A 27,736-nucleotide genomic window follows, 5' to 3' on the forward strand; every position below is an offset into this window, starting at 1 on the left:
TCAACTATTGGGACCAGAGATAAAGATTTTATCAACTTTTAAGTCATACAATTGTAGTTTTTTTTTTGTCACACGAAAAAGTATAAACTCATCTGTCAGTAGTAATATGTAAAAAATGTATGCAGTGTGTAAAAGTTGGCTTATATGACTCAGGTGTGGCAGATTTGATACTTGTAACTAAAGAAGCAAAAGATGGTCAAAATTCTCATTGACAAATTGCTTAAAATATTTATAAAACATCTTTTTTTAATGCATAAAATAAAAAATCCTGTTACTTAAAAAACGACATTTGATTGTATTATTCTGCTGGACAAAACTAGTTTAACATTTGAGTCTTAAATATTTTAAATCCACATTTTCTATGTGAATTGTAATACTTACCTGTGAGTGAAAGTCTCGTGGAGTAGAAAGGATTCAGCGTGAAACCTCAGTAAAAATGCCCCCCGCTGTAGGGCATTTGAAACATGTCGCCTCTTGCTTCTGCAAACAGGGACGTTTGATGGAAGCTACACCCACCGAGCACGCGGCGCTTCAGCAGGCGGGCGCGCGGGGAGGAGGAGGAGGAGGGGGCAGAAGGAGGGAGATGCTGCTGCCTGTCTGCCTGCTCGCTGAGAGCAAGGAAGACCAACGCAGCGAGGCACAAGTCAAGCTGCTAGCTGGCAAGGCAGCATGGCGGGGCTACAGGACTTCCACCAAGGCAGCCAGTGTCACGGGAAAACGTGGATCGGCGTACTATTAGGAGTAATACAATTGTTGATTCCCTTTGTACAACGCGGGGAAGCTCAGCTGCAAGGTTTGTTTTACACCTTTATTTTACTCTTTTGGGAGGAAGTTGTAATCATTACAACTGTGTGCAGTAACGAGACCGATGCAAAAAAAAAAGAAAAACGTTAGCTACCTGAATGAAAACGTTAAACTTCAAATATGGCTAAATTGCACAAAAGAAAAGAATGTTTAAATGTGCTAAAAATATTTGGAGTTCGTTTTTGTGACCTAATGAGAGTAAATGTTGGTTTCTACCAACTTGCAAAGTATTGTGGCTAATGTTTACCGTGCGCTAATGTTAGTTCTTGCTAGCTAGTTGCTGTGAAACTTGCTCTGACATTTCCGCGGCTGCTCGGGCTGCGGCACCTTAGGAGAAACAATTGGGCTTTAGTGCATTATCCCCCACACCTCTAGTTTAAATAAATTCCACCTCAATTTGAAATATTGTCCCCCTGGAAGTTGATTTTTTTTTCTTTAAGTTGTGTAGCCGCCGTGCTAACGTTTTTTTTTTTTTTTGCTAAACAAGCTGCTAGCCTTTGTCAGGCTGCCCAGCCAGGCGAAGTCTCCCTGTCTGTGGTTGTCACACACTCCCTTTCTGTTCATTTCTTTGGAACATTGTAAAATGTGACTACCTGGCTACGTGCACCGTTTTTCTGGATTTGAATACCTATTTAATTTCAATGATGAAATGCTTTTGTCACGATGCCAAACATTCAACAGCTGAAAAAGATGTCTTGTCTCCCTCACAGCTTTGAGTCAGATCTCCACCAGCGTGGTCGAAGTCTGGCAACCAGAGGAGGCAGATCCCTTCGTCCCGCTTCAGGTATTTGTTGGGCTTTCTTTCTTTGTCGGATGCGTTTGTGTGTGGGAAGGAACCGAGTCTGTGTGTGTGAAGGGACACTTGCTTGCTGGTGAATGAATGGCTGAGTGGTGCAGAAACCATGCTTTTGTAGAATTAAATACTTGTAAGCATGTGTGTTGCCGTATTTGTGCTGAAGTGGTGATCACGGTTATGTTTCCACATTTGCACGCAGAATTTCAAAATAAAGCTAGATTTTGACTGACACCTGTTAATTAGTCCCATCTAAGTCTGCAGGATTTAAAAAAAATAAAATCATTGGTATATATTTACTTAGTAGATCTGCACTTTCCTTTATCATGGTCGAATACCTTTTAGTAAACATTTCCCCTTAATGTTGTGAAGCACCTACTATCCTAACATTAGTAGTCAAGTGTTTACTATCTGCTATCCTGCCATGTGGTTATCAGCTGACTTTTTTGTCACCTGAGAAGGGGAGGGTCACCTCCTGGGCTCTCAGAACCAGGTTATTGATTGGTCATGGTGGGCTTTTCTTCCCAAGCAAAAGCAAAGTTAATAGTTAATTAGGAGCTCAACCTGCTTTCCAGGAAAGTATTGGGTCCGTTTATTTTTGAGGTCTGTTGAAGTTCATAAACGGTTGCTTTGCATGTACAGATGGATCAGAGTCTGCATTTGAAAAAAAAAAAGCCAACTAGTTTGATATACTGTTGATTTATTTATGGGATTTAAGAGAACATTTAAGCTGTTTTCATTTAAGCCCATGTCAATTCCAAATAATAACTGGCTAAAAGTACTGATAAGTATCATTTTCAGCAACGACCTTACGTTTTACGACACCTCTTAAATTGGTTGTGTCATTTGTGTCTTCACACACTGGTGCTGACCTGTAAGGTTGGTTTATTTTTATGTTTGTGGGTTGAGCAAAGTAGGGATGGAGTGTGTGGAATAGCAACCAGACATAATCTATACTAATAATAATAATAAATGCCTAAAAAGCATTTATAAATCTTTTATAACTTTCCCATGAGAAGGAAGATTCTGTTTAGTTTTTGAAACAAATAACACAGGAAGTTTGGGTATTTTTGAGTTAAAATTTCAGTGCAGCTGAATAGAAATATCTGTTGTTCTCTCAAAAAATGTAATTACATAATTGTCAGTTTGTATAAATGTGGTTAATATAGAGAAATTTAACGCCTTTATTCTTTCCTGCAGAGGGGAGATGTCGTTTTGCAGTTTCAAAATTGTGATTTGTTTTTCCATAACAAAAAGGTTGCAATTTCAAAGTTTTTCATATCTACAAAGTATGTTGATATTTTCATACTCATTTTTCCCAGTTCCTTCTACTTTCCATACCAAAATGAAATAGTCATTCTTTTTTTTTGAAAGTTTAGGACTTTCTAGAAGTAAATAAATGTTCTGCTCTGCATCCCTTGTTTGCAGCTAACTAGTTTACTGTCCCTGAGATTACACATTAAGGTCTGCTGCAGCTGCTGATGCATTCACAGCCATCAAGGTTGTTTCATCAAACCAGAACTACATGCGCAGATCTCATCTACATGTTTTTATATTTGCATATTCCAATAATTATAGTTTTATGCAGTTCTTTAGTGATATTAATCTGCACTTTGTGGCATTTTTTTGTGTGTAAAAATACTAGCCAAAGCATGGTTGGACCCCAAGCCTTCTTTTCAGATCAGTTATATCTGCTTATACACTAATATAAATTACTTTAGATGTAAGTTAAAAAAAAGTGATATTCTTTTAAGTAAAACATTTGGTCCATTCTTTATTATTGCAAACAATATTGAGATTTACACCTTTAAATTCGTTTTATAAAATATTTTATTCAAGATGACAAAGTTGGTGAGGTTTTATCAATGTATTCTCTACTAATTTAGACCTATTAACAAAATTTTTTTTTAAAAGGGGATTTTTTTGTTTTTGTATAGCTGCTATTATGAAAACGGGCAATTCTGAGTGCTTTAAAAAGATGTATAAAGCTGTGGCAGCAACAAAGCAAGTATTTGTATTATATAAAAGATTAAAAAAAAGACCCGTAGCAGTGCACAGGTGGTGCAGCACGGATGAAAAAAGGCTCAAGAGAAGATGTATGTACAGATAAAGAGAGGGAATTGACATTTAAGATATAAGTCAAGGAGGGTGGCTATCTGAGTCTCTATTACAGTCACTTATGCTTATGTGTGTTTCCATCCACTTTTCCATTCATTCTCATTTTTATTTATATTTCTGTTAGCTAAAAAAGCTTAACTCTAACATATGTGCACAAATGTCATGAGTAGAGTTATGAATAAAGTGCAGCTCCTGCTTTTTACACCCGTTAACAAATCTGTTGCAGTGATCAGACCCAGCATTTCTCAAAACAATTCCAAGAATGATGGATGAGTCTCTTTGAACTGTATTTTCTTTGTGATTTATTTGTTTACTGAGTGGAAAAATCCCACATAGGACAGTGCAGATAATGTGATGTGTGCTTTGATTGTGGCCTTTTGTAGTTGATGTCTATAGTAGTGTGTTTTTTAACCGTTCATAATCCCTCTAAAATGTAGCAGTCTGTTCACACTTGTGTTGAGTGGTTACTGTGTTATGTGTGAGCGTGTGGGAAAAACACCAGTGGAGTAATTCACGCACCATCCCAATATGATTTTATTAGGGCCAAATTATAAATCCACTGTATGAATGCAGCATTTTTGACGCTGAAATCTTTCAAGATTTGAAAAACCTGATGTAACTAAGTCACAAATGTGACCCGAAGAACAACAAACCCTTTAAAAATCAGACGTGAGGAGCATCACCTTTACTTTAAAGTCAGTGGATGACTTAAATAATCTGCTTTTTTTACCAGTGCTGTTTTAAGGGGGACATGTCTGCAGATAAACCCTTTTTAAAAACAAAAACAAATCAAAACACAAACTGTAAGCCTGGAGTACAATAAACTGTTTTGTTGTTTATTTTCAGGGGGAGAAAGAACGAAGGAGAGATGGAGTCCCTCTAGAAGAAAGGTAAACCCTTTTTTATTTTTTAAGCAATCCCAGATTGCTACAGGAAAAATTACACATTAATCATTCAGTGATTGTATAGAATGGCATTACTTATTACCCTTGGGGAAAAGGGATAGACGTTCAGACATTCCTCATTACTGAGATACGCAGAGCCATTTAAGAGATTCTGTTACAAAGATTGTCAACTGGAAAGGATGTCTTTGCTGTGGTGTTCCATGTAGATTATGGCAGCATACAAAGATGTAAAGAACAGAAGCTGAGCTGTAGAGGAATATGTTTGAATACATGCAAATCATAGCTTGTTACAGTGTAATAAACCAAAATGAGGCAAGAAAAAATGGGCCCTTTTAAAGTCTGGTCCTGCATGCTGGCTATATTGTTTATGTTGGTAAAGCGACGGGTTGGGGGGGCAGTCTCTTACTGAGGCACAGAACCAAATTCCTGACTAATTTTAGAACTCCTTGAGAGGGAAAAAAAGGAAGGTCTGTCTTTCCCTGGAATCTTTGTTCTCTCAGAAATATTTCGATAAAAAGTTGATTTCATGTGGAAATCAACTTTGTTTTGATATTAAATGTTTAATTGTTCAAAAGCAAAGAAATTCAGAGGATTTTCTTTTTTTCTTTCTTCATGTTAAGAGTTATTCTCAGTACTTTTTTAGCCACACATATACCGGTACTTCTTTTTTTTGTACTATGTTGCTGCATAGAAAGATCATTGAGAATGTCATGCGTTAGATTGTTACCATGTTGCTACTAATACACATGTGTATATCAGGATAAACATATCACTAAAACTTAAAAAAGAGAAGATGCATGTCGTGAAAACTAATTGATATCTGGAAGTAAACATTTAAGCCAGTTTCTTTAGTGGGATATTAAACATTTGGCTTGACGCTATAATTAAAAACGACTAGAAAAGAATTATGAGTTTGTTAGTCGTGTATCAACAGGTTGGTTTTTCGTGTTTTTAATCCAAGGACTTTGACTACTTAAATTCAATTCAATTCATTTTTATTTGTATAGCCCAAATTCACGTCTGAAGTTGTCTAAAGTCCAAAACTGAGAGATTTTTCACATTTTTTAAAGAAGTCCTTACAGAAGTTATGTTTCCCTGTTAAAATCGCGTATTTTCTAACTTAAAAAAGTAAATAAAGTGTGGTAAAGTCATCTTCTGATTTTAGCTCAGGTTGAATTTTTTTAAAAACAAAGCAGACAGCAAAAGATTATTTAAATAAATAGTTTTGTAGCTGAAGAGCTGTTGCCTCATTTGGTTCATAATCTGTCATTAGTAAACAGTAATTGCTTGGTAAAGCACCTTTTTTCCGTAAAATTCAAAGACGTGTTGGCAGAAAAGCATTTGAAAGATTGTTGACCTGATGAACCCCCTACACGTGTAGACCTTGAGGGTTATCGGGTACTTAGCAGGCCTGCCATCACCCCTTCCCTGTTTATTGAGCAAAGACAGGACAGGCTCCTCCAGACGCTCTCATTTTGTACAAAGAAAGGTGCAGTGTTGCTTTAAGATGTTTAGAATAGCAGAACTAAATAGTTTTAACACTAATTTCTTCCATACTTTTCTCCAATAGTAAAAAAATACAGGAAAACAGGTTTCTAACCACATTTCTTATTTTTTCCTCAACAGCAGTTCTCCATATACACAGGAGAGGGGCAAACCATTGCATTTTCAGCCCCCACTTTTGGAGTTTGGGACACAGTGAGTGCTGCTGTAACTTCCTGCTTTCATATGCTGAATAAAAATAGATGTTTCTCCACCTCTACTGGTATTGATGATGAGTATTAGTCACATTCCCTAATATTGTAACAAAGACAGAAAATCCTGATTTTAACATCTTAACGTCTATTTAGTCTGGGATTTGATGAACAACGGTTTTCGAGGTTCAGTCTAGAAACATTAATGATTACGAAACAGTTTGTCTTTCTAATATTGAAATTGAATAGTTTCTATAGAAAAACATCTGGTGTTTATCATGTTTGTCAAATACTGTATAGTTGGAGGATTTTTTACACGTCAGAGCATTTTTCACACATGACCTTTATGAATAAGACCTTCCCTCCTGTTCAGAAACATACTCGCACTGCAGGATTTACCACCAAACGACTCAAAAAGAGGAACATTTTTCATTGACCTGTATAAAAACAAGTCTTTGAGTCTTCTGGTTGTATTTTGTTTTTTTAAGTAACCTAAATCTGACTTCTGAATGGCTGACGCATTAAAGAACTGACTACCTTCAGGCTTTGACTAGTGTTGCAACCTCATAAAATAGTGAAATTCCTATTGCTTTAGACAGCTTTGAAAAATTACAGGACACTCTGGTTCCCTAAAAGAGGAATGCACAAACGTTTGCTATGTTGACGAAGTTTACAAATCATTTTATTTGAAGTAATACTAAAAAAAAGAAGGTTTTCGACTAAACATAAAGGTATTTTTACTGTTGAAGAAGAAAGTGAAAAGCATAGCAGTAACCCTGCCTTTCAGCTTAGTGTGCAAAAGAAACTGGCTCCACCTAAAGGAGTAAAAGTGTTTCTTTCATACAAACAATAGGAGTTTGACGCTGTGGCTGGGCTGCAGTCCCAAGAGCTCCTATTAAACGTAAAGTTGTCCATAATCATTTAGTCATATTTTATATGAGTAGTTTGGAATGCAGAAACCAGGCGTCCCGGATCGCAAGTGGATTCAACGTTTGCACGTGAAAAAATGTAAAAGCTTAAAAAAACAAACGGGCTACGAGTCAGAAAGAAACTATGAGACCCAAGTTCCACATATGATCTGTGGTTTCCTCTTTTCTGTAAGAACTCTGGGAACTCTTGTTTGTACTTTTCACTTTACCAGCAGGTCTAGAAAAAATGTAGGTCTTTTAGACCAAATATGTTGTGTAAAGACAAAAGTGGCACAAAAAAGTATTTTTAAATTTATGTTTTATCGTACAGCTTTTGAGCAGTGCAGTCACTAAAATTGAAAGTGAAGTTGGAAAGAGGAAGTGAAACCAGCTTCGTTTGAGGCCAGAGTGACATATATGTCAGGTCTTTGCATTGTTAAGTTAGAGCTGGTTGTACATAGTTTATATTCTTACAAAACAGGTTTGGTGCATTCTTGCAATGATTCAAAGTAACCTTCCTTTATTAGGTTTTGTTGAAATAGAAATGTTTGCAACATTTTATACTTTTAAAGCTAAACTGCACATATACTGTTCAGATTCTCCCTTTGTGGCCATTTATGTTTTGCTCTTCCTACCACTCGTTGTGGATTATTAGTTTTTTTCCTCCAGATGTCAGGCACTGGTTATCATATTTCTCATTCCATCTTTGAGTGTAGTAACCTGGAGTTTGTTCTGATCTGAGTATGAAGAAAAAAGCTGTTTGTCCGTTGGTGATGTAATGTCTTCATAGTATACAGCAAAACATAGTGTCTTTGCTTAAACAGTAACTACAATCAACAGCTTTTGTAGCTGTTTGGGGTTTTAGGGTTTATTCAGTCTGGACACATTTGGTTTGCTTAGAGTTTGGCTCGAAACGGGAAAAGCCCGCTTGACGGCGATCTGTATCCAGACCAAACGCAAGGTTCAGGACTCAATCCAGACCAAATGAAGTGGACTTGATTCAAACCAAATGGTTTTTGCAGTCTGATTACACCCACTTTCCTATCTTGCAGCTTTATTTAGTTTAATCAACAGAACGACTCACAGCCTCCATATGCTGACACTTATTTGCTGACTCAGTGTCGTAATCTGAAGATGAAAAACTTTGCTCATCGTTTATGGCCTCAATATGTTTATGGAACTTAAGATAAAATGGAAGTGAAAATATGTAAATCTATTCATATTTCTCTTCTAGAATTTTATTTAACTCAAACATTTTTAACCAAACACACACTGTTAAATAATCAATCATTTAGCATAAATATACTCTGATTATTGAGTTTTGCACTAAGCGTTAATATAAGCTCACTGTGCTAGTTTGAATTATAGCCAGATCAAATTTAGTTTGAGCAGTCATCTGGAAACGTGAGCTAATTTGGTTCAAGTCAGTCAGGAGGAACCGTACTGTGAGAGGTTGATTTCTAAAGATCCTTTTGAAGCCGTCAGTTTAGCACTTTTGCCCTTTTATTGACTTTGTCCTCAAGCTTTTGCAGTGACCTTCTGGATATGGTTTTGCTCTCTCGTCTACAGGCCTGTGGGGCTGCCAAGAGCTGAAACCATATATATACACAATCCTAGTCAGGAGGTCTCTGTGACTCTTCTGTCAATGTTTACATCCAGCAAGCATTTTTACATACCTTCCTTTCACAAAAGTGTAAGTTTCCACAAAGTCTGCAGACGTCTGGACGCTTCATGCTTTGTAAATGATTAATTTTTTCTTATTGCCATAACTTGTAAAACTCCTTTCTTTCCGTTTTTAGGTGATTCCACCAAGAGGGAAGGCATCTTTTAAATTAATTTTCCTCCCATCAAACGAGGGCAATATAGAAAACATGTTATTTATAAACACTTCAGCTCAAGGGCTGCTGTCATATCAGGTCAGTTTACAAATCTTACGACTAGCTTTCCCGTTGAGTTTACCACTTCTTTCTGTTTTAACTTTTATTATCGCATAAATGAAATATTACTGCTCATATGCTTGTTTCATGCCCCCGGTGTGGTCTGAATGAAAAAATCTTGTCTCTGCGAAAATATTGAATCCATTCATTGTGGATTGATTGATTTGGTTAGTTGTAAGCAATTTCAGTAATAAGAAAAAGGAAAAGACGATAAAAATAAAAATACAGACCGGTGGATACAGCGTTACCTCGCTATATTGTGATTTCACTGATTATTTTTCAATGCAATTTTGCATGCTTTTTTATTTATTTTTTATTTATTTTAAATTTGTTTTCAAATTTTGAATGTCTTTTTTGTACAATGCATTGTGTTCTACATCAAGACATTATCAGTCGATCTCCTCCGTGCCGTGTCTGCTGCACAGAGTGCGTTCAGTTTGCCAGAGTTACATAAATCTTTGCTCACCAGCAGACCCTTTTCATTCCATAACACTGGACTTATTTTCCAATCAAGGTTTAAATTTTTTGAGTTTAAACGGGAAAGAAAAATGTGAAATGTTCATATCTGTACAAAAAATGGTATAAAGTGTGCAATGAGGGGTTTTACTGCCCTAAAACATCTGTAATCCTGCTTTAGGGATTTTACCTCTTTCGGGTTATGTATGGAACATAACCTCTGCGATAAACGAGTGAACACTTTATGTCAACTCTATTGAAGATAGTAATTCATAAATTGATTAGCAAGAAAATAAAATGGTGCTATCTTCATGACATAATTGCTTGTACAAACATATTTGGACAGACAAATCACTGTGCACTTGTGCTCACAGTGATGCATGTTCATAATTTGGTTTAGAAATGTTGATTCAGTTTTCACATTTCCGTTTAAAACCAGTTTGTTAGAAGATGAAATAATTTTCTTATAACTGCTAGTTTAAACTGTATTAAGGTTAAACTTTAGAGGAGAAAAACTTACAGAAAAACCTGAAATAAAGGATTATGTTTCTTTAAAGGAATTGGCCAAACAATTGAATAACTAATAATTCAGTTTTTTAATTAATTACTTTTATAACTCATGCCTAATGATTACCCAGTAATATGTGGTGCTATCAAGAATTACATCTTCTGTGTTTATTTACTATCTTCTTTCCAATTCAATTTATTTCAATACTTGCTTCCAACCTAAAAGGATTTTATTTTATCTTTGACCGTTTTATTTTAAGGATTTAGATTTTTGATCATCTGTAATCAATCTAATCACATTTGCGCACATATTTTCCATCTATTAAAGTGGCTGCATAAAACTCATCACAGAAGCCTAATGTTTGGTTTACAGTGAAACCTCAGTTTTAGCTGCATTTCCAAACTGCATGTTTACTCCTCACAGACCGATTTATCCAACACTCGATTTTTATCTATTGTCATTTAGATATCTTATGTTTCATGTCAGAGCTACAGATTCTTTGTCTGCTAACAAAAACTGTGTCTATTTCCAGGTATTTGGTGTGGGAGGTCACCGAGGTTCATTAAAATCTTTCCAAAGAAAGGATAATCTTGTGATATTCCCTCACATCCAAAGCATTAAGCTGACCCAAACGCAGGTAATATAGTGTTTTATTTGTGTACTAGCTCGTGAAAGTTGGGCATAATGGTAAATAGTGTCTTATCATTGGAAACGGCTGATTTCCCTTTCCTACCAGCAAAGATAAACTGGGCTCCACACACATATAGACACTTCAGTTTTTAGAATCACACAAACAAGTACTTTTTTGAATTTTTATTCCTGTAGCAACAATACATTTTTTGTGTTTTGCCATGTACAACCATTTATTTGTACACATTTCACAGTCATGCCTACCTCTCATATCATTTTAGAGTAAGGCTAAGCATGTGCTAGAAGCATCTGAAAGAAGGACTCGCCTCCACAACAGGAAGTGGGGTGGCAGTTGCAAAATTTTAAGAGAGCAGACCTAAAGTTTTCACCATCACGCACACTGCTGCTCAGGCTGGATTTATTTTTCGCATTTAACGCCTTTTTATTTCTGTTAGTAGTTCACAGAATGTTTGCCCGTCCAACTTAAGTTCAGCTTTCTGTCCAATTCTGTCTACCAGCTTTTGTGTTTCTTCTAACATAAATAGTTTTACACAAAAAAAGAGGACATTCAAGGCCTTTTTTTCTGTCCTCTTTTTGCCCAATTGAATTTGACAAAGCTGTGACTTGTTCTCACTTTACAGAGGAAGTGGTTCAGACTACACTTTATTTGGATCTTCTCAGATTGTGACATTGTTGAAAATGTCTGACTTTACCAGCCAGCATGTGAAACTTATGTGTTAGCTGAACCTTTAGAGATCTTCTTAAGTTTTGTCTTAAGGACATGAACCTAAACAAAAAAAGGTAGATTGTGTTATTATAGTAGACTACTCATTAGTACCCCCCAAAGTTTTGTTACATTGAGAAGGTCTTGTAGCGATCTAAAGTTTCAGGTAACATTTGTGTGAAAAATATTTGAGTTAAATTCATTAGTGTCTGTAATGAGTCTAATAAAAAAACTACAAACTCAATACCAAAGCAAATTTCAGAATACCGTAATTTCCGGACTATAAGCCGCTACTTTTGTCCTGCGCTCACAGCCCTGCGGCTTATTCAATGACGCGGCTAATTTGTGGATTTATTTGGCGGCTGCCATGAACGTACTTTCGGTCTCAGAGAATGGGTTGAATGCTTAATCCAACTCCAGGCAACAAGTCAATTATTTTCCAACACACCTCTAAGCTGACAAACAGCATGGACTTGACTTCAGGTTAGGGCTGAAACGATTCCTCGAGTTACTCGAGTTACTCGATTACAAAAATTACTCGAGGCAAAAACTCTGCCTCGAAGCCTCGTTAAATTCCTATGACGCGCACTATACGGGCGGCGCAGGGATCTGATTGTGTCACACGGACCGCTTATTCAGACGGAACTTTTGAATTTAGTTGGCGCGATGGCGGAGAATAGATCTATAAATAAACGGCAGAAATTGTCCAAAGTGTGGGATCATTACACACTTAATAAAGAAGAGAACAAGGTGCAGTGTCTCTACTGCAAAATAGAGCTGGCATACCACAACAGCACATCTTCCATGAATCAGCAACTGAACAGAAGACATCTGCGCGACCGCTGGAACCCCGACGCCTTAGGCGCGGGTCCCGCGCCTGCCGCTGGCAGCAAGCGAGGGGCGGCGTCCGCCGCTCCGCGCCCCCTCCGCGGCGACCAGCGCGGGCGGGCGGCGAGAGCCCCTAGCTGCGGTATTCAGGCGACCGGGCCTGCTTTAAACACTCTAATTTTTTCAAAGTAAATGCTTCGGACCCCGCAGGACACTCAGCTAAGAGCATCGAGGGGGCGCCGAGAGGCAGGGGCTGGGACAGGCGGTAGCTCGCCTTTTGGCGGACCGCGAGGCTTCTTTAAGCATTGCAAAAATAACAAAAGCATTATTTTTACACGAAATATAAACAATGATAATGATCAAATATGTTTTCCTGATTTTTATTTTATTTTGAATGGCCTTCCATTTTGGCGTTGTGCCACCCTTTCAAAGTCTTCTGTCCCCCCCATACAAAATGTTCTTTTCTCAAGACCAACTTAAAAACACCAAAAGTAACATTTGCATCAGAGCGGATCTTTAAAATCAAATGCTTGTTAATTTTACAACCACATCATTTTTGTTATGCATTATTTGTTTTGGTCGTTCAAAAACACACACAAATCGTTTTATCCGATTACTCGATTAATCGATCGATTAAGTGCCAGATTAATCGATTACAAAAAGAATCGATAGCTGCAGCCCTACTTCAGGTCTTAGACACTTCAGTCATGGTTCAACAAAAAGAAACATGCATGCCCAGTCGCATCCCAGAATCCTTTGGTGCCAATAGACCCAACGTGCACGTAATCGCAGCTTTCAAGTTAAAAGCAATCGTTAAAAGCAGCGTGAAAAAATCCACCATCACCAACGGGTTTGGAAAAGCCGGTCAGCTGCGTGACAGAGAGAACAGCGCATGCTCCGGAGTGAATTTACATCAGAGTCACAGTGACACTAGCCCATCTATTTAGCAGCTCCGTAATATACGAGATGATCTTTTAAACGTACGTTTATTATTGTTATGTTATGGTTATTATGAAGCGCCTGTTTGCTCATCATTTTATTTTTAATCTGTGTGGTCAGTGCTTTTTTGTGGCAGAACGAAGCCGGAAGAACGGTTAGGTGAAGGCTAACAGGCGCTAACAACATTTAGCCTGGATGAACATGAATCGATGCGGGAAAAGCTGCAATCTGCAGCTTGGCTGAACGTAAATATGTGGAAATAACATCAGCTTTTATTTTGTCGGGACACGACTGGAAACACAAATCCATGTGATTGTTTGAACTGTTTTTTTAAGGATGAGTGACATTCTGCTTTGAAAAGCTCACACCGCCCCACAGCCGGCGTTTGAGCTGGAGACATGTGTTGCTCGTTCACATAGAGCTGCGGGACCGATGGCAGTCTGAAGGCTCCCACACGTAACAACGCATCCGCCCCTCATCCACAAAACGTTCAGTATTAAGTCCGATTGCTCTGGCCAGGGGTGTCGGAGAGGATAGGAAGGGGAGACAAGGAGCCCGCTCGGCGAGTGCGGAGCGCATAAGCATCTGCGGAGCAACAGTGTTTGTTGTGGAAGGAAACTTCTGACGCACGCGCTGCGCTGAGGCGCGCGCTTTTCAGTCGCCGCTGCTTTATTTTACTGGTGTGTTTTTTTTTAACCAGCCCTGTTACTACCATAATGCTGCCGCGACACAAGTGGAAGGAGAGCAGCTCTCCCGTTCTCCTCTCCATCCACTGCTGCTCCTTGCTCATTCTTTAAACACTGACAACAGTGTGGCGAGCCGGGGGTTGGACCCGCCTTTAGCCCCTAAGACTCATGGGAAATGGGGTGTCGCGGATGTAAATTTCCTCATCATAACTGAGGGATGTAATGTTGATTATATGGTTACTGTTTGTAATTTTATGTATGATACCTCAATTGTCAATAAGTAAAAAAAAACTAAAAAAAAAAAAAACATAACCGAGGAACTTGTGAACAGAAGTGAGGTGCATGCTGTTTGGCAGATGTGGGTGTATTCGAACACATGAGCTGACGCAAGATAAAAATTACACCCAGTCTGAAAGTCAGGACAGGCTTTGTCAGGCTGACGATGTTGCTTAATGCATGCGGCTTTACACTGACGCAGCTTATGTATGTTAAAAAGAAGTTTAAGACGTGAAACTAGGTGGGTGCGGCTTGTAATCGGGTGCGCTCTATAACCCGGAAATTACGGTAATTGCAAACAGCAAGATTCTTTATGTCTTACTCATTACAGTGTAAATGAAAAAAGAAATCTACAGTTTGAACTTGTGTTGGTGCTTATTGTCCTACAGGAAGATGCGTCCAACATCACTATTCTGGGTCTTCTCCTGGAGTGCAGCTTACCCAAGAGTTTGCAGAACAATCCTCAGGTACTTCTCCTTATGTTCTGCATCGTCAGCATTTCAGCATTTGTATATATAATATTATTAACATTAAGGGTGCCCGTTTAGATTGAGAATTTTCCTTGCATTCCTTTACATAAAGATACAGATAAAGCAAAAACAATAGAATGTATATTTGTAACAATCCATGGTCATCAGAGCAATGCAGCCATAGTGGTAGTTACGTTTTAAAAATAACATGTGGTAAAGAAAACTCAAAAAGAAAACATTTTTATTTTTACATTATGTATAGTGTTTTAACTACACACTTCATACACTTTTCTCAGACAGACATGAACATTTTTATACTTGTCTTGTTTAAACTATCAAAGTTAAAACCTTTGTAGTAAAAAAGGTTCAGCATTATAGAATGAAAACAAAGATCTGCTTGCAATGGAAGATGTGCGTAAATTTTACTAGCTGGACACTGGACAGGGTTCACGGCACAGAAATTGATTGAAAATGTCAACCAAGACAACACAGTGCGCTGTTTAGGGAAAAACGCTCTAAAAAAATTGCGAGAGCATGAAAAGGTGAACCATGACATCGCGAGAAAACGCTGTACAAATAAATCCTTTTTTATGATCATAATTCATCTTTATTATGGTCAAGCATCTTGATCCTCTCCTCATGCTTCTAGTTTCTTGTCTTTATTCTCTTCTTTCTTTAGGGGTCGTGCCTCCACAAGGAGGAGCGCCTCAGTATGCAGATTAATCTGTCGGCTCGGGGCGACCGGCCCGCTGACCTGGACAAGCTTAAGCCCTACGTCATTGAGCACATTTTGTTCATGTTTGTCGCTCCTTCTGCATTAGGTGAGTGTGGCTGACCTTTGGTTCCAAAAGCGACCATTAGCAAGTGTGGCAGGAAGTTACAAAGTCACTGCTGTTAAGTGTAAAGTCCAGCTTTGAGCAAAGATTTGATTTGGTGATTAAGCAAATATTGCAAAACCGCAAAATGCTTTTTGTTTTCATATGAATCTTGATACATTTTTTATGAATATATCTGTTTTGCCTTTCAGAAGGGAACGCTAAAGTAGGAGTTTATATGTTAAATTCTGGTGGAAAAAAGCTCTATATAAAGGTGAGCATCATTTTTATCCTTTGTTTAGGTTCATCAGAGCTAGAATGCATAATGATTGCAGTTTCTTAAAGATGTTTTCTTTCTCTGTCTTTCAAGGACATGCAGGTCCTGTCAAAAGTAGAGATCAACCTGGACATCAATCAAGTTCTTCTCATACCAGAGGCAAAAAACTTCACAGAAGTAGCTGCTTTCTCATGTAAAGGTATTTTTACTCTCATTGTACATGTACATTTTCCATTAACTCCTAAAGCAATTTATTGAGAGGTAAATCTTTTGGTTTGTGTTTTTTTTTCCACCAGGTTCTTTGTCAGGCCATGGACAGAAATGCATAAATCATATCAGTTTAAAAATAATGGTAAATCGGACAACCTACAACTTCCCTGGAGTACATATTACACACAGGTAAGTAGAGGAAGTTGGCCTCATTTGTGCTCGACTGATGACCTGTAACGCAACAAAATGCTAGCTAACAGTGTTTGTTGGTGCTTTCTGCAGATGGAGGGTGGCGGACCTGTTCAGTCTTTTTCAGGTCAAACAGAAAAATGCTAACGAGGTGGACGTATGGTTCACCAATCCTCTCCATGTGCCGCTCACTGTGTTGAATGCCAGCCTTTCAGAGAAGCTGCAGGGCTTAGTGAAGGTGGGCCTGGGTGTGTCCTGTGGGAATGGAAGATGTTGGAAAATGTTGTTTAGCCAATTCACTTTGTGCATGTGGATTCCTACTATACTTGTTCAGCCATTTTTAGTTGAATGTTTGGTGCAGATTTTAACATATGGTCTCTGTCGCCCCCTGTCTGTCAGGTGATGAACTTCAGCAGGCCTCTGAGAGTTCCCTCTGGCTGCTGGCATATTCTATCCCTCCAGCTGCTAAACACAGCCGTGCCCATCAACCAGATGTTGACCCTGAGTCTGGATACTACCCTGGGCACCACGCTGCATATTCCTCTCTACTTCCATACTACTTCTTCCAAGGTACACTATTGTCTCTAATGTGTAAAGTAGTGAGATCATGAGGAGATGTGAGAAATAAACCCAAAGTGGCTGTGTGCCGTCAGGGGGAAGTGGTGTTTGAGGCTGAAGGAGAGTGCGGACACCATTGTCCTCTCAGATTATCTGAAAAAGGTGAAACTGATCAACTCAAATTCTTTTATCGCTAAAAACAGCAACTTCATTTCTGGAGATATTTTGTTTTTTAATTTTATTTCGACTGAATGTCCTTTAGGTCACTCGGAGTGGCAGCGCTCTCTTCTCCCAGACTTTTCCTCCTCATCCTGGGCGGTGGACAGCAAGCTGGCCTCTGAGCTGTGCTCCCAGTGGCAGAGTTGTGAAAACAAACCCTCGTGCAGGTGCAACACAGACTCATGAACACATGTGCTTCATGCTTCGTCCCACAGAGTTGATATCATAGCTAAAATTGATACTTTTGTCTTTCTAGGTGGCCTAGACTCACAGTTGAACCATCCTCTACTCTAGACTTTGGAGCCACAGCGGTCAATGAAAGCAAAGTGGGTAACTTTTACTAACTAACTGAATATATTTTGTAGTTACAGATGTTTGCATAATATGTAAGGAATGTATTTTTCCAGGTAAAGGGATTAACTCTGAAGAATCCCTCGTCGTCTGTTGTGTCTGTGGAGATTCGAATCCTCTCCCTCTACCCTTCTCCTTTAGAAGCTTTGGACCTACTAAACAAATGGTAAAATATTTTGTTGATATTACAGAAAACTAACTTCTAAAGTTTAAATGTTTGGTCTGAGTGTTTCCTTTGTTTTTGTCTAACAGGTTTGAAATAAATCCCCTCAACGTCAACATCAGTACATCAGAATTTTTACTGCTGGCGCCTCCCCCTAAGGTAGAACTGTTTTTATTGAACAAATACCTATTTAGTCATTCTTCTGTTGTGCTTGGTTCAGCGCTAATCCAGCATATGTAATCTGTCTTTCTTCAAAGACGATTGAGAACGAAGGAGCATTAGACATTAGACCAGAGGGAGTTCTTCGTCTGTTGCTGCAGCCGTGGGAGGTCAGGGAAGTGTCAGTGGTCTTCACCCCCTCAGAACACAAACCCACCACCACTATTCTTGTTATCAGGTATCATTCATCTTTATGTTATATATTTTATAAGTTTCTTTTAAAAAATACACTGGTTCCTAGCTAAAACGTTGTTCACCTTTCGTGGAATTTTTTTTTTTTTTTTTGCTAGTTTTTTTGTTTTGTTCCTACAGCGCACCATTTGCTGCGTCCGGATTGGCTGTTGAGCTTGTCAGTCAACCTTCTTTGTGCCGTGTTTCCTGTACAGAATGTGCGCAGTTTGCCACATCTACATAAATCTTTCTATAGTACTACACTTAGTCTTCTATGACGGTTAGAACTAAGAAAGAAACGTGAAAAAGTCTGTGTGGGGGTGGGGGGTGGGTAAACAACCTTAAAACATCTATAATGTATTATTTTGGATTTCACATATTGCGGGTATTTTTAGTACATAAGCTTTGCAATAATAGAGGGAACACTGTATATCAAAATTATAATTAATCCCACTTTGTTACAGTGTGTTTGAAATAAGTGCAATTGGACTGAATTTGCTGGATGATGTCCAATAATGTTGGACTTGAAGTGAAAAACAGACATTGAGTCTATTGAACCATTTGAGTTGGTTTCATTGACACAAAATGAATTCATGATACGCTGGGTGAAAGTTGAAAATGTAGTGGTCTCAACAAAACAGGCAAATATTTTCAAATAAAAGTGAAGATATGTTTAGCATGCATAGTGTAGGTCACCTGAGAGCCGGTTTAGCTCGTGCTGGTTTGCGGTGCCTTCCATCCGTGAAACCCCGGTTCAACTCCGGGCTGCTCCCTGTTCCCTTCTCTACTTCTATGCTGGTCCCAAGCCCGGTTGCTTTGAGAGGGTTGCGTCAGGAAGGGCATCCGGCGTAAAACATTGCCAAATTTCCCATGTGACTCGTTCGCTGTGGCGACCCCAGATGGGAAAAGCCGAAAGAGAAACAGTGTAGGTCACCTGAAGGTCACTGTACAGGTGAAATGTTTGACTTTCTTTCTGCACATTCTGCATCTACATTTGCCCCTTTCGTATAAAAATCTCAATGCAACCAAGCTTTAGTCATGACCATCCTTTATCTGAAAGAGTTCTGACTCCATTCTTTCACAGATGAAGATTTCTGCCTCTGTTGGTTTTACCCTGAGTCATTTTTAGCACTGCTATCAAATTTAGTTTTGAAATCTGTTGCATTCTTGTAGTGGAACCCTCACATCTCTGTTTATAACTAAAATGGAAGAGAGCATGTGATCTTAAGTTTTTTTTTTTATATCAACACTTTCTTTGTTTTTTCTTTTGAAAACAGTGCTTTCAATATTTATCTCTTTAGCTTGCAGACTTTTACAGGTTGATTGGTAAACACACCAAGGTGTGTTGCAGTGATTTGTGTCTTTGCCTTCCAGGAACAACCTGACTGTCTTTGACATGGTGACAGTGAAAGGTCACGGAGCCAAAGAGCTGCTGAGAGTTGGAGGCAAGCTGCCCGGCCCAGCGGCCTCCTTACGCTTCAATGTTCCTCAGTCAACTCTGATGGATTGTCGAGATGGTGAGATTTTAGTCTGAACCTGAGGATTCCTTTTTTGTGGAAAACATCAGAATGAGTTATGTTATTGCATCCTTCCATCAGGTCTGCGCAGCAGCAGCAAGCCCCTTTTTGCCATCAGAAAGAGTTTCAAGGTGGAGAACGCAGGACAGCTTCCTCTGACCGTCATTTCCATGAACATTAATGGTTACAAGTGTCAGGGGTTTGGCTTCGAGGTGCTGCAGTGTCCTTCCTTCAGCCTTGAGCAGAACACCTCCTCTGAGATCACTATAGCGTATGTCAAACATCACGCCATACACTCGGTTTCAGCACCTGACTTCCTGGAAGCTGACGGCTCCTGTTTGGTTGATTTTCAGGTTTACTCCAGACTTCACCTCCTCCTGGGTCATTCGGGACCTTACCCTTGTGACCTCCCGCGGCACCACCTTTCCTTTCACCCTCAATGTGACGCTCCCCCACCACATGCTGCCGCTCTGTGCCCAGGTGGTGCCTGGCCCCAGCTGGGAGGAAACCTTCTGGGTGGTCACCCTCATATTCACGTGGTTAGAAGCTCTCAGTGTTATTTAAATTAGCTAGACTTTTATTTTTCCAATGACTTATAGGGTCAAATGATCTCAAAATTATTTTCTTTTGCAGCTTCTCCTTGTTTGGTGTGTGTCTGATGGCTTTTTATCAGGCACAGTATATCCTCACGGAGTTCTCAACACCTAGCTTAAGGAGCAACCACACCTCTGCCCTGTCCCGGGACAACGGCTCCGTCAACAATGTTACACCCAACGGAGTAAAGTATGTACAGCTACTCTATTAAGTTCAGAAACATCACACACATGCAAATATTTATTGTGTGAAACGTGTCATTTATTTATTCTGCAGTAAAACAAAGGGAAGTTGCAAGACTTATGTGGACACTTGTCACACATCTGACAAGGGGAAGGGGCGTGGCTCGCCAGTGTTAGCCAACACCCCTGCCCTTCGCCCACAATCCTCCAAGAAGAGCTCCTCTGTCTCTCCATCCCAGCAGCCAAAGAAACACAAAGTCTCCCTCTATTACTCCAAGTACAAGTCCAGCACCTCCACCGCTGCAGCCGCCTCAGTGGATGAAGAGCATGAAGAGCTGACTCCTGAAAGTCCTCTCACTCCAGACCCCTGCAACAATAACCCTGCTTTCATTGATGAGCTGGACAATAAGGCAGACGATCTCCAGAGCTCTATGGAGGAAATGGTGTCAGCAGCCGGTATGTTTCCCATGGAAATCCCTGCTGAGTTCCCCACAGACGCCTCTCTGGATCCAGGATCCAGACCCGTTCTGCTGTTTTACAGTCCTTTGGACAGGAGCTGCACAGAGCACTATGCACAAAAAATGGATTCTGAAAAAAGGGACAATTCTGAGCCAGAGGTAAGGAAACGCTGCTGGATCTATTCCTCCATGTGTTTTTCTCTGTTTGAAGGTCCCTCAAACTCTGTAATTACAGACAAATATTCCCAACTCCCTTTTTTGGTTTTAGGTAATAGAAGAAAGCAAAGGCCAGAAAAAGAAGGGACAAGGTACAGAGATGTTCCCGACAACAGGAAATAAATCAAAGAAGAGTCGCAGAAAAACCGAAAATGCTTCCAGGTGTTGTATTGCTTCCTGATATGGGTTCAGTTCAAATAAAAAAGCTGTCTAAATAAAATTTCAACAAATACTGTGAATTTCTGTTTGTCTCTGCAGCGCCCCTGAGCTCAATGGGCTGCTAACATCAGAGAGAGACAAAGAGACAGAGTGGAAAACAGGCGACCACGGTGTCTGTGGAACCCGCAGCAGGAACCGGTGCAGCTTCAAAGCAGACGACCTGAAACCAGGACTGAATTCAGAGAACTTCCACAAACAGAATGGTACGTATCCACCTTCTATGTTCCAGCAACTGCCAGAAGTTCTCACTAAACGGAGCTTGGCATCCCCTCAGCTTTATTTATTAAACTTCAAAGTACTTTATAGAAACAAAGATTTTAACTGCAGTAAAGTGATGATAAAATGAAAAATTGTAGGAGTATTTGGTGTTATTAAAAGAGCACAAAATGTATTCCTATTTATTCACAGCCTTGAAAGTGGGTTATTAAAACCAACTTATTAACCCCATAAAAAGCAGTAGTGGTTCGTTGGTGCTTTTTTTCTTTTTCAGGGTAAAATCTCCTTTCATTGTGGGAATTTCTAAATGTATTAATGACAGTTCCACTTTTGTTCCTTTTAAATCATTGCTTCTGTTTTTGTTAGCTCAACTTTATTGGTTTTGAGTGGAATTCTCCCAAAAATAAATAGAAATCTAATCAAGTTGTGTTGGATCCTAATCTGAGTTGTGTAACTTGTGAATCAAAATGGAATCGGGTCAGTACTTGGACGGCCATATCCAGCCCCACACAGCACAATGTCTAATTTATCAAGCTACTTTGGCTGTGAAATATGTTTTATATCAAAGTTTGTAACTAATTTCAGGATTTAAATTAGAAATGATTTTTTTTGTAAATGGATAAAATTAACTTAGATTTACTTCTGTCACCATGAGGTTTGACGACTTCCACATATGATGCCATCTGTTAGTCTCTGGCTTTAAATCCAAAAAGGAGGACATTTCGCTGAAACCTGATCCACCTGATGGAACTTATGGCTTTAACCACAATGACGCCCTTTGATTTCCAACAGGTGTGTGTCCTGCTCGCACTCACAGAAAGTGCCAAGCTCAGCGGCGTGCCGACGGCGTCTGCGAGTCGGGTTCGGACTCGGGCAGCTCCACAGGCAGTTCCAGGACCAGCAGAGGGAGCTGGGGCAGCTGGAGCAGCGCCAGCAGCATAGAAGGAGACAAGGAGCACAGTGCACGAGGACAAACCTGCTCTACCTCATCCAGAAAACGTACGAGGCACCACATGCTTTTTTGTTCATGAGATATTCTGTGTTATAATACATTTTTGAAGTAATCAATTATTGGGTTTTTGTCCAAATTCTAAAATAAAATCACCATCAATTGTTGCAGTTTGGTCTGTTTAGATGATCTCTTTTTGCTCTTTCAGGAGACTCTATGCAGTACAATAGCTACTCTCAAGAAAGAGACTACCAGACGGTGAACGCAAACTACAAGACTTTAAGGTATTAGCAGCTAAATAAAGCTTGATTAGATCGTTGTGCATCTATGTTACAAATCCCTGCAGAATCTCAGCCCATAGGAAGAAAGCCATGCCCACTCTTTTAAAATGACACACACACACACACACACAGACTTAAATTTGCTAAGTTGATGGTGGATCTTGCTGGTCTTTGCCTTCGATGTCCCCAGCATGAACAGCCTATACCATAACGACGCGTGCCAAAGCCCAGAGACTCCAGCTCCCAGCTTCATGCCAAGTTTTGCTGCTGTTGCTGCTGGAATGGACAAAAACATGGGTAAAGACAGCAGCGTGAAGTTTTGTGTAAACACACACAATTTTTGTCTTTTCTCTGTTGCGTTGATGGAGTTTATGTTCTCTTCCAGAACAAAGCGGTCAGTACCCACCTGGAGAGCCTTTTTCAGCGTTATCCATCCCTCTAACCAACGAGTTCAGATACAACACCACTGAAGCTCTGCCTTACATCGCTCAGCCTGCAGCCTCTGGGTCCTATAATGGGTACGAGCAAAACAATCCATGTTTATCTAAGTCAGCTCCTGGTGCTTGGAATAAAGAGGAGTGGGACAAATGTGTTGCGGTGTAAATGTCATAGATCTTAAGATGTTTTTCTTCTGTTGCTAAACTGTTTTATTTCTACAGGTTTACATGGAGCAGTGCAAACAGGAATGGCAACAATCCCCCCAACTACACAGGTACACGATTTCTTTGGTTGCCTGATATGTTTGTGTAAAACATTGTGTTTGATCTATTTTTGATTAAAAAATATATATATAGATAAAATGTTTTCACCTTAATAAGCAAATATTCTCAGACTCGGTTTTATAAAATCTTTTTTGGAGACCTTTTCAATATTTACAATTTTAGTAATACTTAGATTGTGTGGGTTCGGTTAATGAAACACTGAGTTGCTTTGGACTTTAGATTTGGGATTTATTTATCCATTTTTTAAAAACTTTTTAAATTGTAAGTCTTTCCCTTTTTTTCTTCTTTGGTTAATTTGAGGTAGCACAGATGAAATAAAACCCTTTTTTCTGGATCATAAGACTTCATTTGGACATGACAAAATCCTTTCTATAATTCTGTTTTCAGTTTAGATTAACTTTGTCATCTGCCACTTTTATTCTATGTTGAAAAATATTGAGGCAGGATTTAGGATGGACAGATGAGAAAAAGATCTCATTTTCTGTGTCTATATATTTGTTTGTTTATCTTTAGTTTACCGGTATATTGACCCGAGGTTTACCGGGACTCTTTACTGTTGAATGATGTAAACATCTATGTTGATGGTTGAGCTTTAGAAGAACTAACTATTTCTAATGCAGCCCCTCTGGCAGTCCAGGTCATTGCTTACAGGGGGGCAAAATTGTGTTTTTCATTCACCAATTGTGCAAAAAAAAAAGTCTATAATGTTCATCATAGACCCACTTCAGATGTGAGAGACAGAATGAACAAAAGTAGACGAAGAGCTATCTCGGGACACCAGGGACAAGCTTGTTCACCTGATCAAGACTGAGATGAACAATAAACAAGCCGCTTGATGAGAAGAGATCAACTGATGGAGCAATTATTAGAAAATGAAAGAAATACAAGATCACAGACAATCTCCCTCCACCTGGGTCTGTGTGCAAGATCTCCCCTGGTGGGGTACAAATACATGAGAACGTTCAATGACCTGAAGAGAGCAGGGCCAAATTAGCAGCTACAGTGTGAAAAAGAAAAACTAGTGAAAACCTACAGAAAACGTTTGATTTCTGCCATTGACAATTAGAGTTACATTATAAATTTAAGGTATAAATATTGAGGTGACCTTTTGTTTTAGACTAAATATTTCTTTTCTGCACCTTTGTGCACATAAACTCACCACATAAAATCATACCGTGTGATTCCTGGATTGTTTTTTCTACATTCTTTCGCTCACAGTTGAAATGTTTCTGTGATGATTAGGACAGACCTATCACTTATTTGAATGGAACAGCTTGCAGAATCATAAGTCAAATGAGGCTTTGGGTCAACTATGATCACAGAAAATCGTCTCGTGTCACATTTGTTGCTACCGGTACACAAATTCAGATTCACGTTTCTGTCCGTTCTGCTCAGTTTACTCGGTCTATACAATAATAATTCATGTGTCTTTTCTACCATTGGATTTTAAAAACAAGAACTCAATGAGGCATAAGATTATCAGGTTTGTTTCCTTTTGTTTTTATTTTAGACAACGGAGGCTTTTCCGGTTGTTTTCCTCACCAAGAGAGCCGCGACATTCGAGGTAATCAGCCCAGCTGGAATGAGGAGCAACCTCGGAAACCGCCCACAACCTGGAACTCTGCGGCCTGTGTGGGCAGCAAGGTAACCTTTTGCAACATCTGACTCCTCACAGTCACCTGCTAAATTCAAGCGTATAAAAATAGAGCATTGTTAACTCATTAAAAGGCACTGCACTGACTAAAATCCAAATATATTTCACTTAAACCATATCCCCGGTCTTTTATGATCTATTTAATGGGGACAGTGCACATTCATGAACATCTATCTGCACAGTGATAGATTTAAATGTGACAGATTATAGCAATTATGCTAATTTACATAATTGATTCCAGTTTACTAAACATCTCAATGGATTCTGCTTCTGCAATTACAATTTCTTTTATTTGTCTTTTTTTTCTTCTTCTTTTTTGTAAGTGTAGGTAAATGAACAGTCAATCCTGGAAAACACTTATATCTATGACCAGCTTTTAAATTTAAATCTGGAAAATCCATTTGCAAATTCAAAAGAGTGTTATTTTTGTATTTTATTTAAAAATATTTTTTTTATCTTTTTCCCATTTTAATCAGAAATGCTGTGAAATTAAACATTTGGCATGAAAAAAAGACTGTATTCTCATTTCTAAAAACTACATGGTCCTTGATTTTTATTTTTATTTTTTTCACATTTTCTGACCCAACAAGCATCGTAGTTGAACGTTTGACCAATAAGGCAATTCCAAGTTAAGATTGAGTTAATTTTGACAGCATAAAAAAACTGTCATCCCAGTTGTAAAATATTTCAAGGACTTTGAAATATTGCGATTTAATGCCAGAAAATCAGTAATTCCTAATCATTGAAAATACTTTCAGCAAAGAGCCTATTGTGTGGATTTGCTCTCATCAATGTTATTTTCCTCAGCCGTTCTTCCCAGCGACCCGCAGCCTGTCACCCATGTCAAGCCTGTTCGGGTCCATCTGGACCCCTCAGAGCGAGCCGTACCAACGCCACTTCCAGCCCGATCGACCAGGACCAATGTCCCCTGTGTTCCCAGCCACACCCATCACACCACCGCACTCTCCCTTCAGCCGGGGGCCCGGGGCTCCTTATGGTCCAATCCAGTACCCCGGCTTCAACCCGTTCGGCCCCCACATGAACCTGGACATCTGGAACTCTTCCTCCAACCGCAGCTCCAACTCGCAGCTCTCCAATGACTCCGGCTACTGCGGAGATGTTTAGGAAAGAGAACTAAGAACGCATACCTTAACAGTAACTGCAAACACGTGAATCCTTGACAAAGAAAGGAAATAAAAATGAATGTTCTTTTATCAGTGATGGGGAAAATGTGAAAATTTCTTTTATGTTCCAATTTTCAAACGTTAAATGTTGTGAGAGGTCAAACATTTGTTGTATATTTTTCTAGATGTTTTGCAGTTTTGATCATGGAAAATAAAGAAAAAGGACCTGGTTTGCTTCTAAATGACATTACAAAATGTCTCACTTTTGGAGGATAATATTCTGAATCAACGTTTATAGTTCAACGTTGTAGACCAACTAGTTCTGTAAGAAAGTCAGTAAATTCAGTAGTTCTTTAATTTAGAATACCGTACATCAGATCACAATGATAACTATTTTGCAAATATGAATATTAACGGCTGCCTAAAGTTTTAGTCTTTGATTTTTGAGATTTTAGAAACATTTTAGTATTGTATAATATTTACCCAAACTCCTTTTTAAAAGTACATTTTGAAATTTAAATCCGATTATTTTTAAGTGGAAAACGGAACAAAAGGGCTCAGAGTCTACAAATGTTTTTTCTTTCTTTCAGATCTTCATTTTTTTAAATAAAAACTGTAACTCAGTATTCAGGTTATAGTCAAGAAATCCTCAATTTAGTTCTAAACTATTCACACACTCTAAACCAAGTAGATGAACACGAATCTGGATTAAACGGAGGGAGCAGTGTGAAAGCCCCTAAAGAGAACAGCTTTAGGAGAGTTTGGAGTTTGACGTGGAAGAGACCAAGAGAGTGGCAAGACGGCTTTTTCTGGACAAAGAAGACAAACTGGTAAGGAAAGTCCTTAAAGGTCAGCAGGTTTTGTTGACCCCTGATATCAAAGTACATATTAGACACAGGTGTCCAATTCAAAATTGAAGTATTAAACTAAAAGAAGAAATGTCAAACTATCAAGTTTTAAAACAGACATTTTCATCAAATTACACAGAGACAAAGGAAGCAATTTAATTGTTAGTGTTAAAAAAATGCAGTTTTAATCCCCCTGTCCTTCACACTGCCTTTTTTAAATATAAAAAAGCTTGACTGGCTTCCAGTGCTTATTTAGATTCACTTTTCTGTCTATTGTTCATAATTCATGTTTCTGTTTCTTTTTGTACCAATGCATTTCACAAACAGGAACCCAAAATTAGCTTTAAGGAACTGCCTCAAAGCTTATTTTACTTTGAGCCAGAGCTATATCTTTCATCTATGGTAAGAGGCACATTAGGTCTTCTTTTTTGTCAAGAAGCTTTAAGGACATTTAATACACCTGTGCACAAAGTCTTTGTTAAAAATATAAACTTTTAAGATATTCAAACCCAGCCAAAAATGCAGAGTGTCCAACCTTTATGATTCCTGGATCCGACTTCATGTGTTCAGCACCACATGACTGTTTATAAATCTACGGAGGTACATATTTAATTTTGTGCCTAAGGCAGTGGTCACAACTAAAATGTATGTCATTTTTAGTCTTTTAAGTTTAAAGAAGTTTCCTCTTAATACACCAAGAATGAACATTCCAGGTGGTCCGGGAACCTGGCTATTGCCCTATGGAAGCCCCAGAAATCCTGGTTCCAGTTCCCAGATTTTATTTTTCTTCATGTGAAACTGAACCGTTAGGTAAAAATGGCTGCACCCACTTTAAATTCTAATGTTGCCTCTTTTGAAAGACAAAGAATCATCTAGTTCTAATTTCTATTCTTGTTTCATTTCTATTT

General features: G+C 38.9%; 1 protein-coding gene across 3 annotated transcripts; it reads left to right on the forward strand.

The window, feature by feature from the left end:
• Nucleotides 1–561: 561 nt before the first annotated feature.
• Nucleotides 562–26,222, forward strand: tmem131l (transmembrane 131 like). 3 transcript variants are annotated; one of them, XM_023958195.1, is made up of 34 exons: nucleotides 562–793; nucleotides 1,515–1,588; nucleotides 4,562–4,605; nucleotides 6,247–6,318; nucleotides 8,792–8,915; nucleotides 9,022–9,138; nucleotides 10,656–10,760; nucleotides 14,596–14,673; nucleotides 15,356–15,497; nucleotides 15,704–15,765; nucleotides 15,862–15,967; nucleotides 16,065–16,167; nucleotides 16,261–16,405; nucleotides 16,567–16,737; nucleotides 16,821–16,887; nucleotides 16,988–17,111; nucleotides 17,201–17,270; nucleotides 17,352–17,461; nucleotides 17,548–17,617; nucleotides 17,716–17,855; nucleotides 19,223–19,365; nucleotides 19,447–19,636; nucleotides 19,719–19,904; nucleotides 19,999–20,148; nucleotides 20,236–20,758; nucleotides 20,868–20,977; nucleotides 21,074–21,237; nucleotides 22,043–22,249; nucleotides 22,408–22,483; nucleotides 22,671–22,777; nucleotides 22,866–22,998; nucleotides 23,140–23,192; nucleotides 24,713–24,846; nucleotides 25,664–26,222. In XM_023958195.1, the coding sequence occupies exons 1-34, from the start codon at nucleotides 670–672 to the stop codon at nucleotides 25,979–25,981; spliced, it is 4,542 nt and encodes a 1,513-aa protein (XP_023813963.1). In that variant the 5' UTR covers nucleotides 562–669; the 3' UTR covers nucleotides 25,982–26,222. The 3 variants fall into 3 exon arrangements, with proteins under 3 accessions (XP_023813963.1, XP_023813975.1, XP_023813966.1); XM_023958207.1 differs by having other exon boundaries at nucleotides 15,862–15,961; nucleotides 25,664–26,077; XM_023958198.1 differs by having other exon boundaries at nucleotides 583–793; nucleotides 6,250–6,318; nucleotides 25,664–26,077.
• Nucleotides 26,223–27,736: the final 1,514 nt, after the last annotated feature.

This window comes from Oryzias latipes, chromosome 1 (genome assembly GCF_002234675.1).
Source record: "Oryzias latipes chromosome 1, ASM223467v1".
Taxonomy (NCBI): Eukaryota; Metazoa; Chordata; class Actinopteri; order Beloniformes; family Adrianichthyidae; genus Oryzias; species Oryzias latipes.

Bases quoted from the DNA above. Each gene is read 5' to 3' on its own strand.
- tmem131l (XM_023958195.1), top strand. From the start codon at position 670: ATGGCGGGGCTACAGGACTTCCACCAAGGCAGCCAGTGTCACGGGAAA. The intron at 9,139-10,655 runs GTCAGTTTACAA...GTCTATTTCCAG, and splicing joins AAGGGCTGCTGTCATATCAG to GTATTTGGTGTGGGAGGTCA. The intron at 15,498-15,703 runs GTGAGTGTGGCT...TTTGCCTTTCAG, and splicing joins TGTCGCTCCTTCTGCATTAG to AAGGGAACGCTAAAGTAGGA.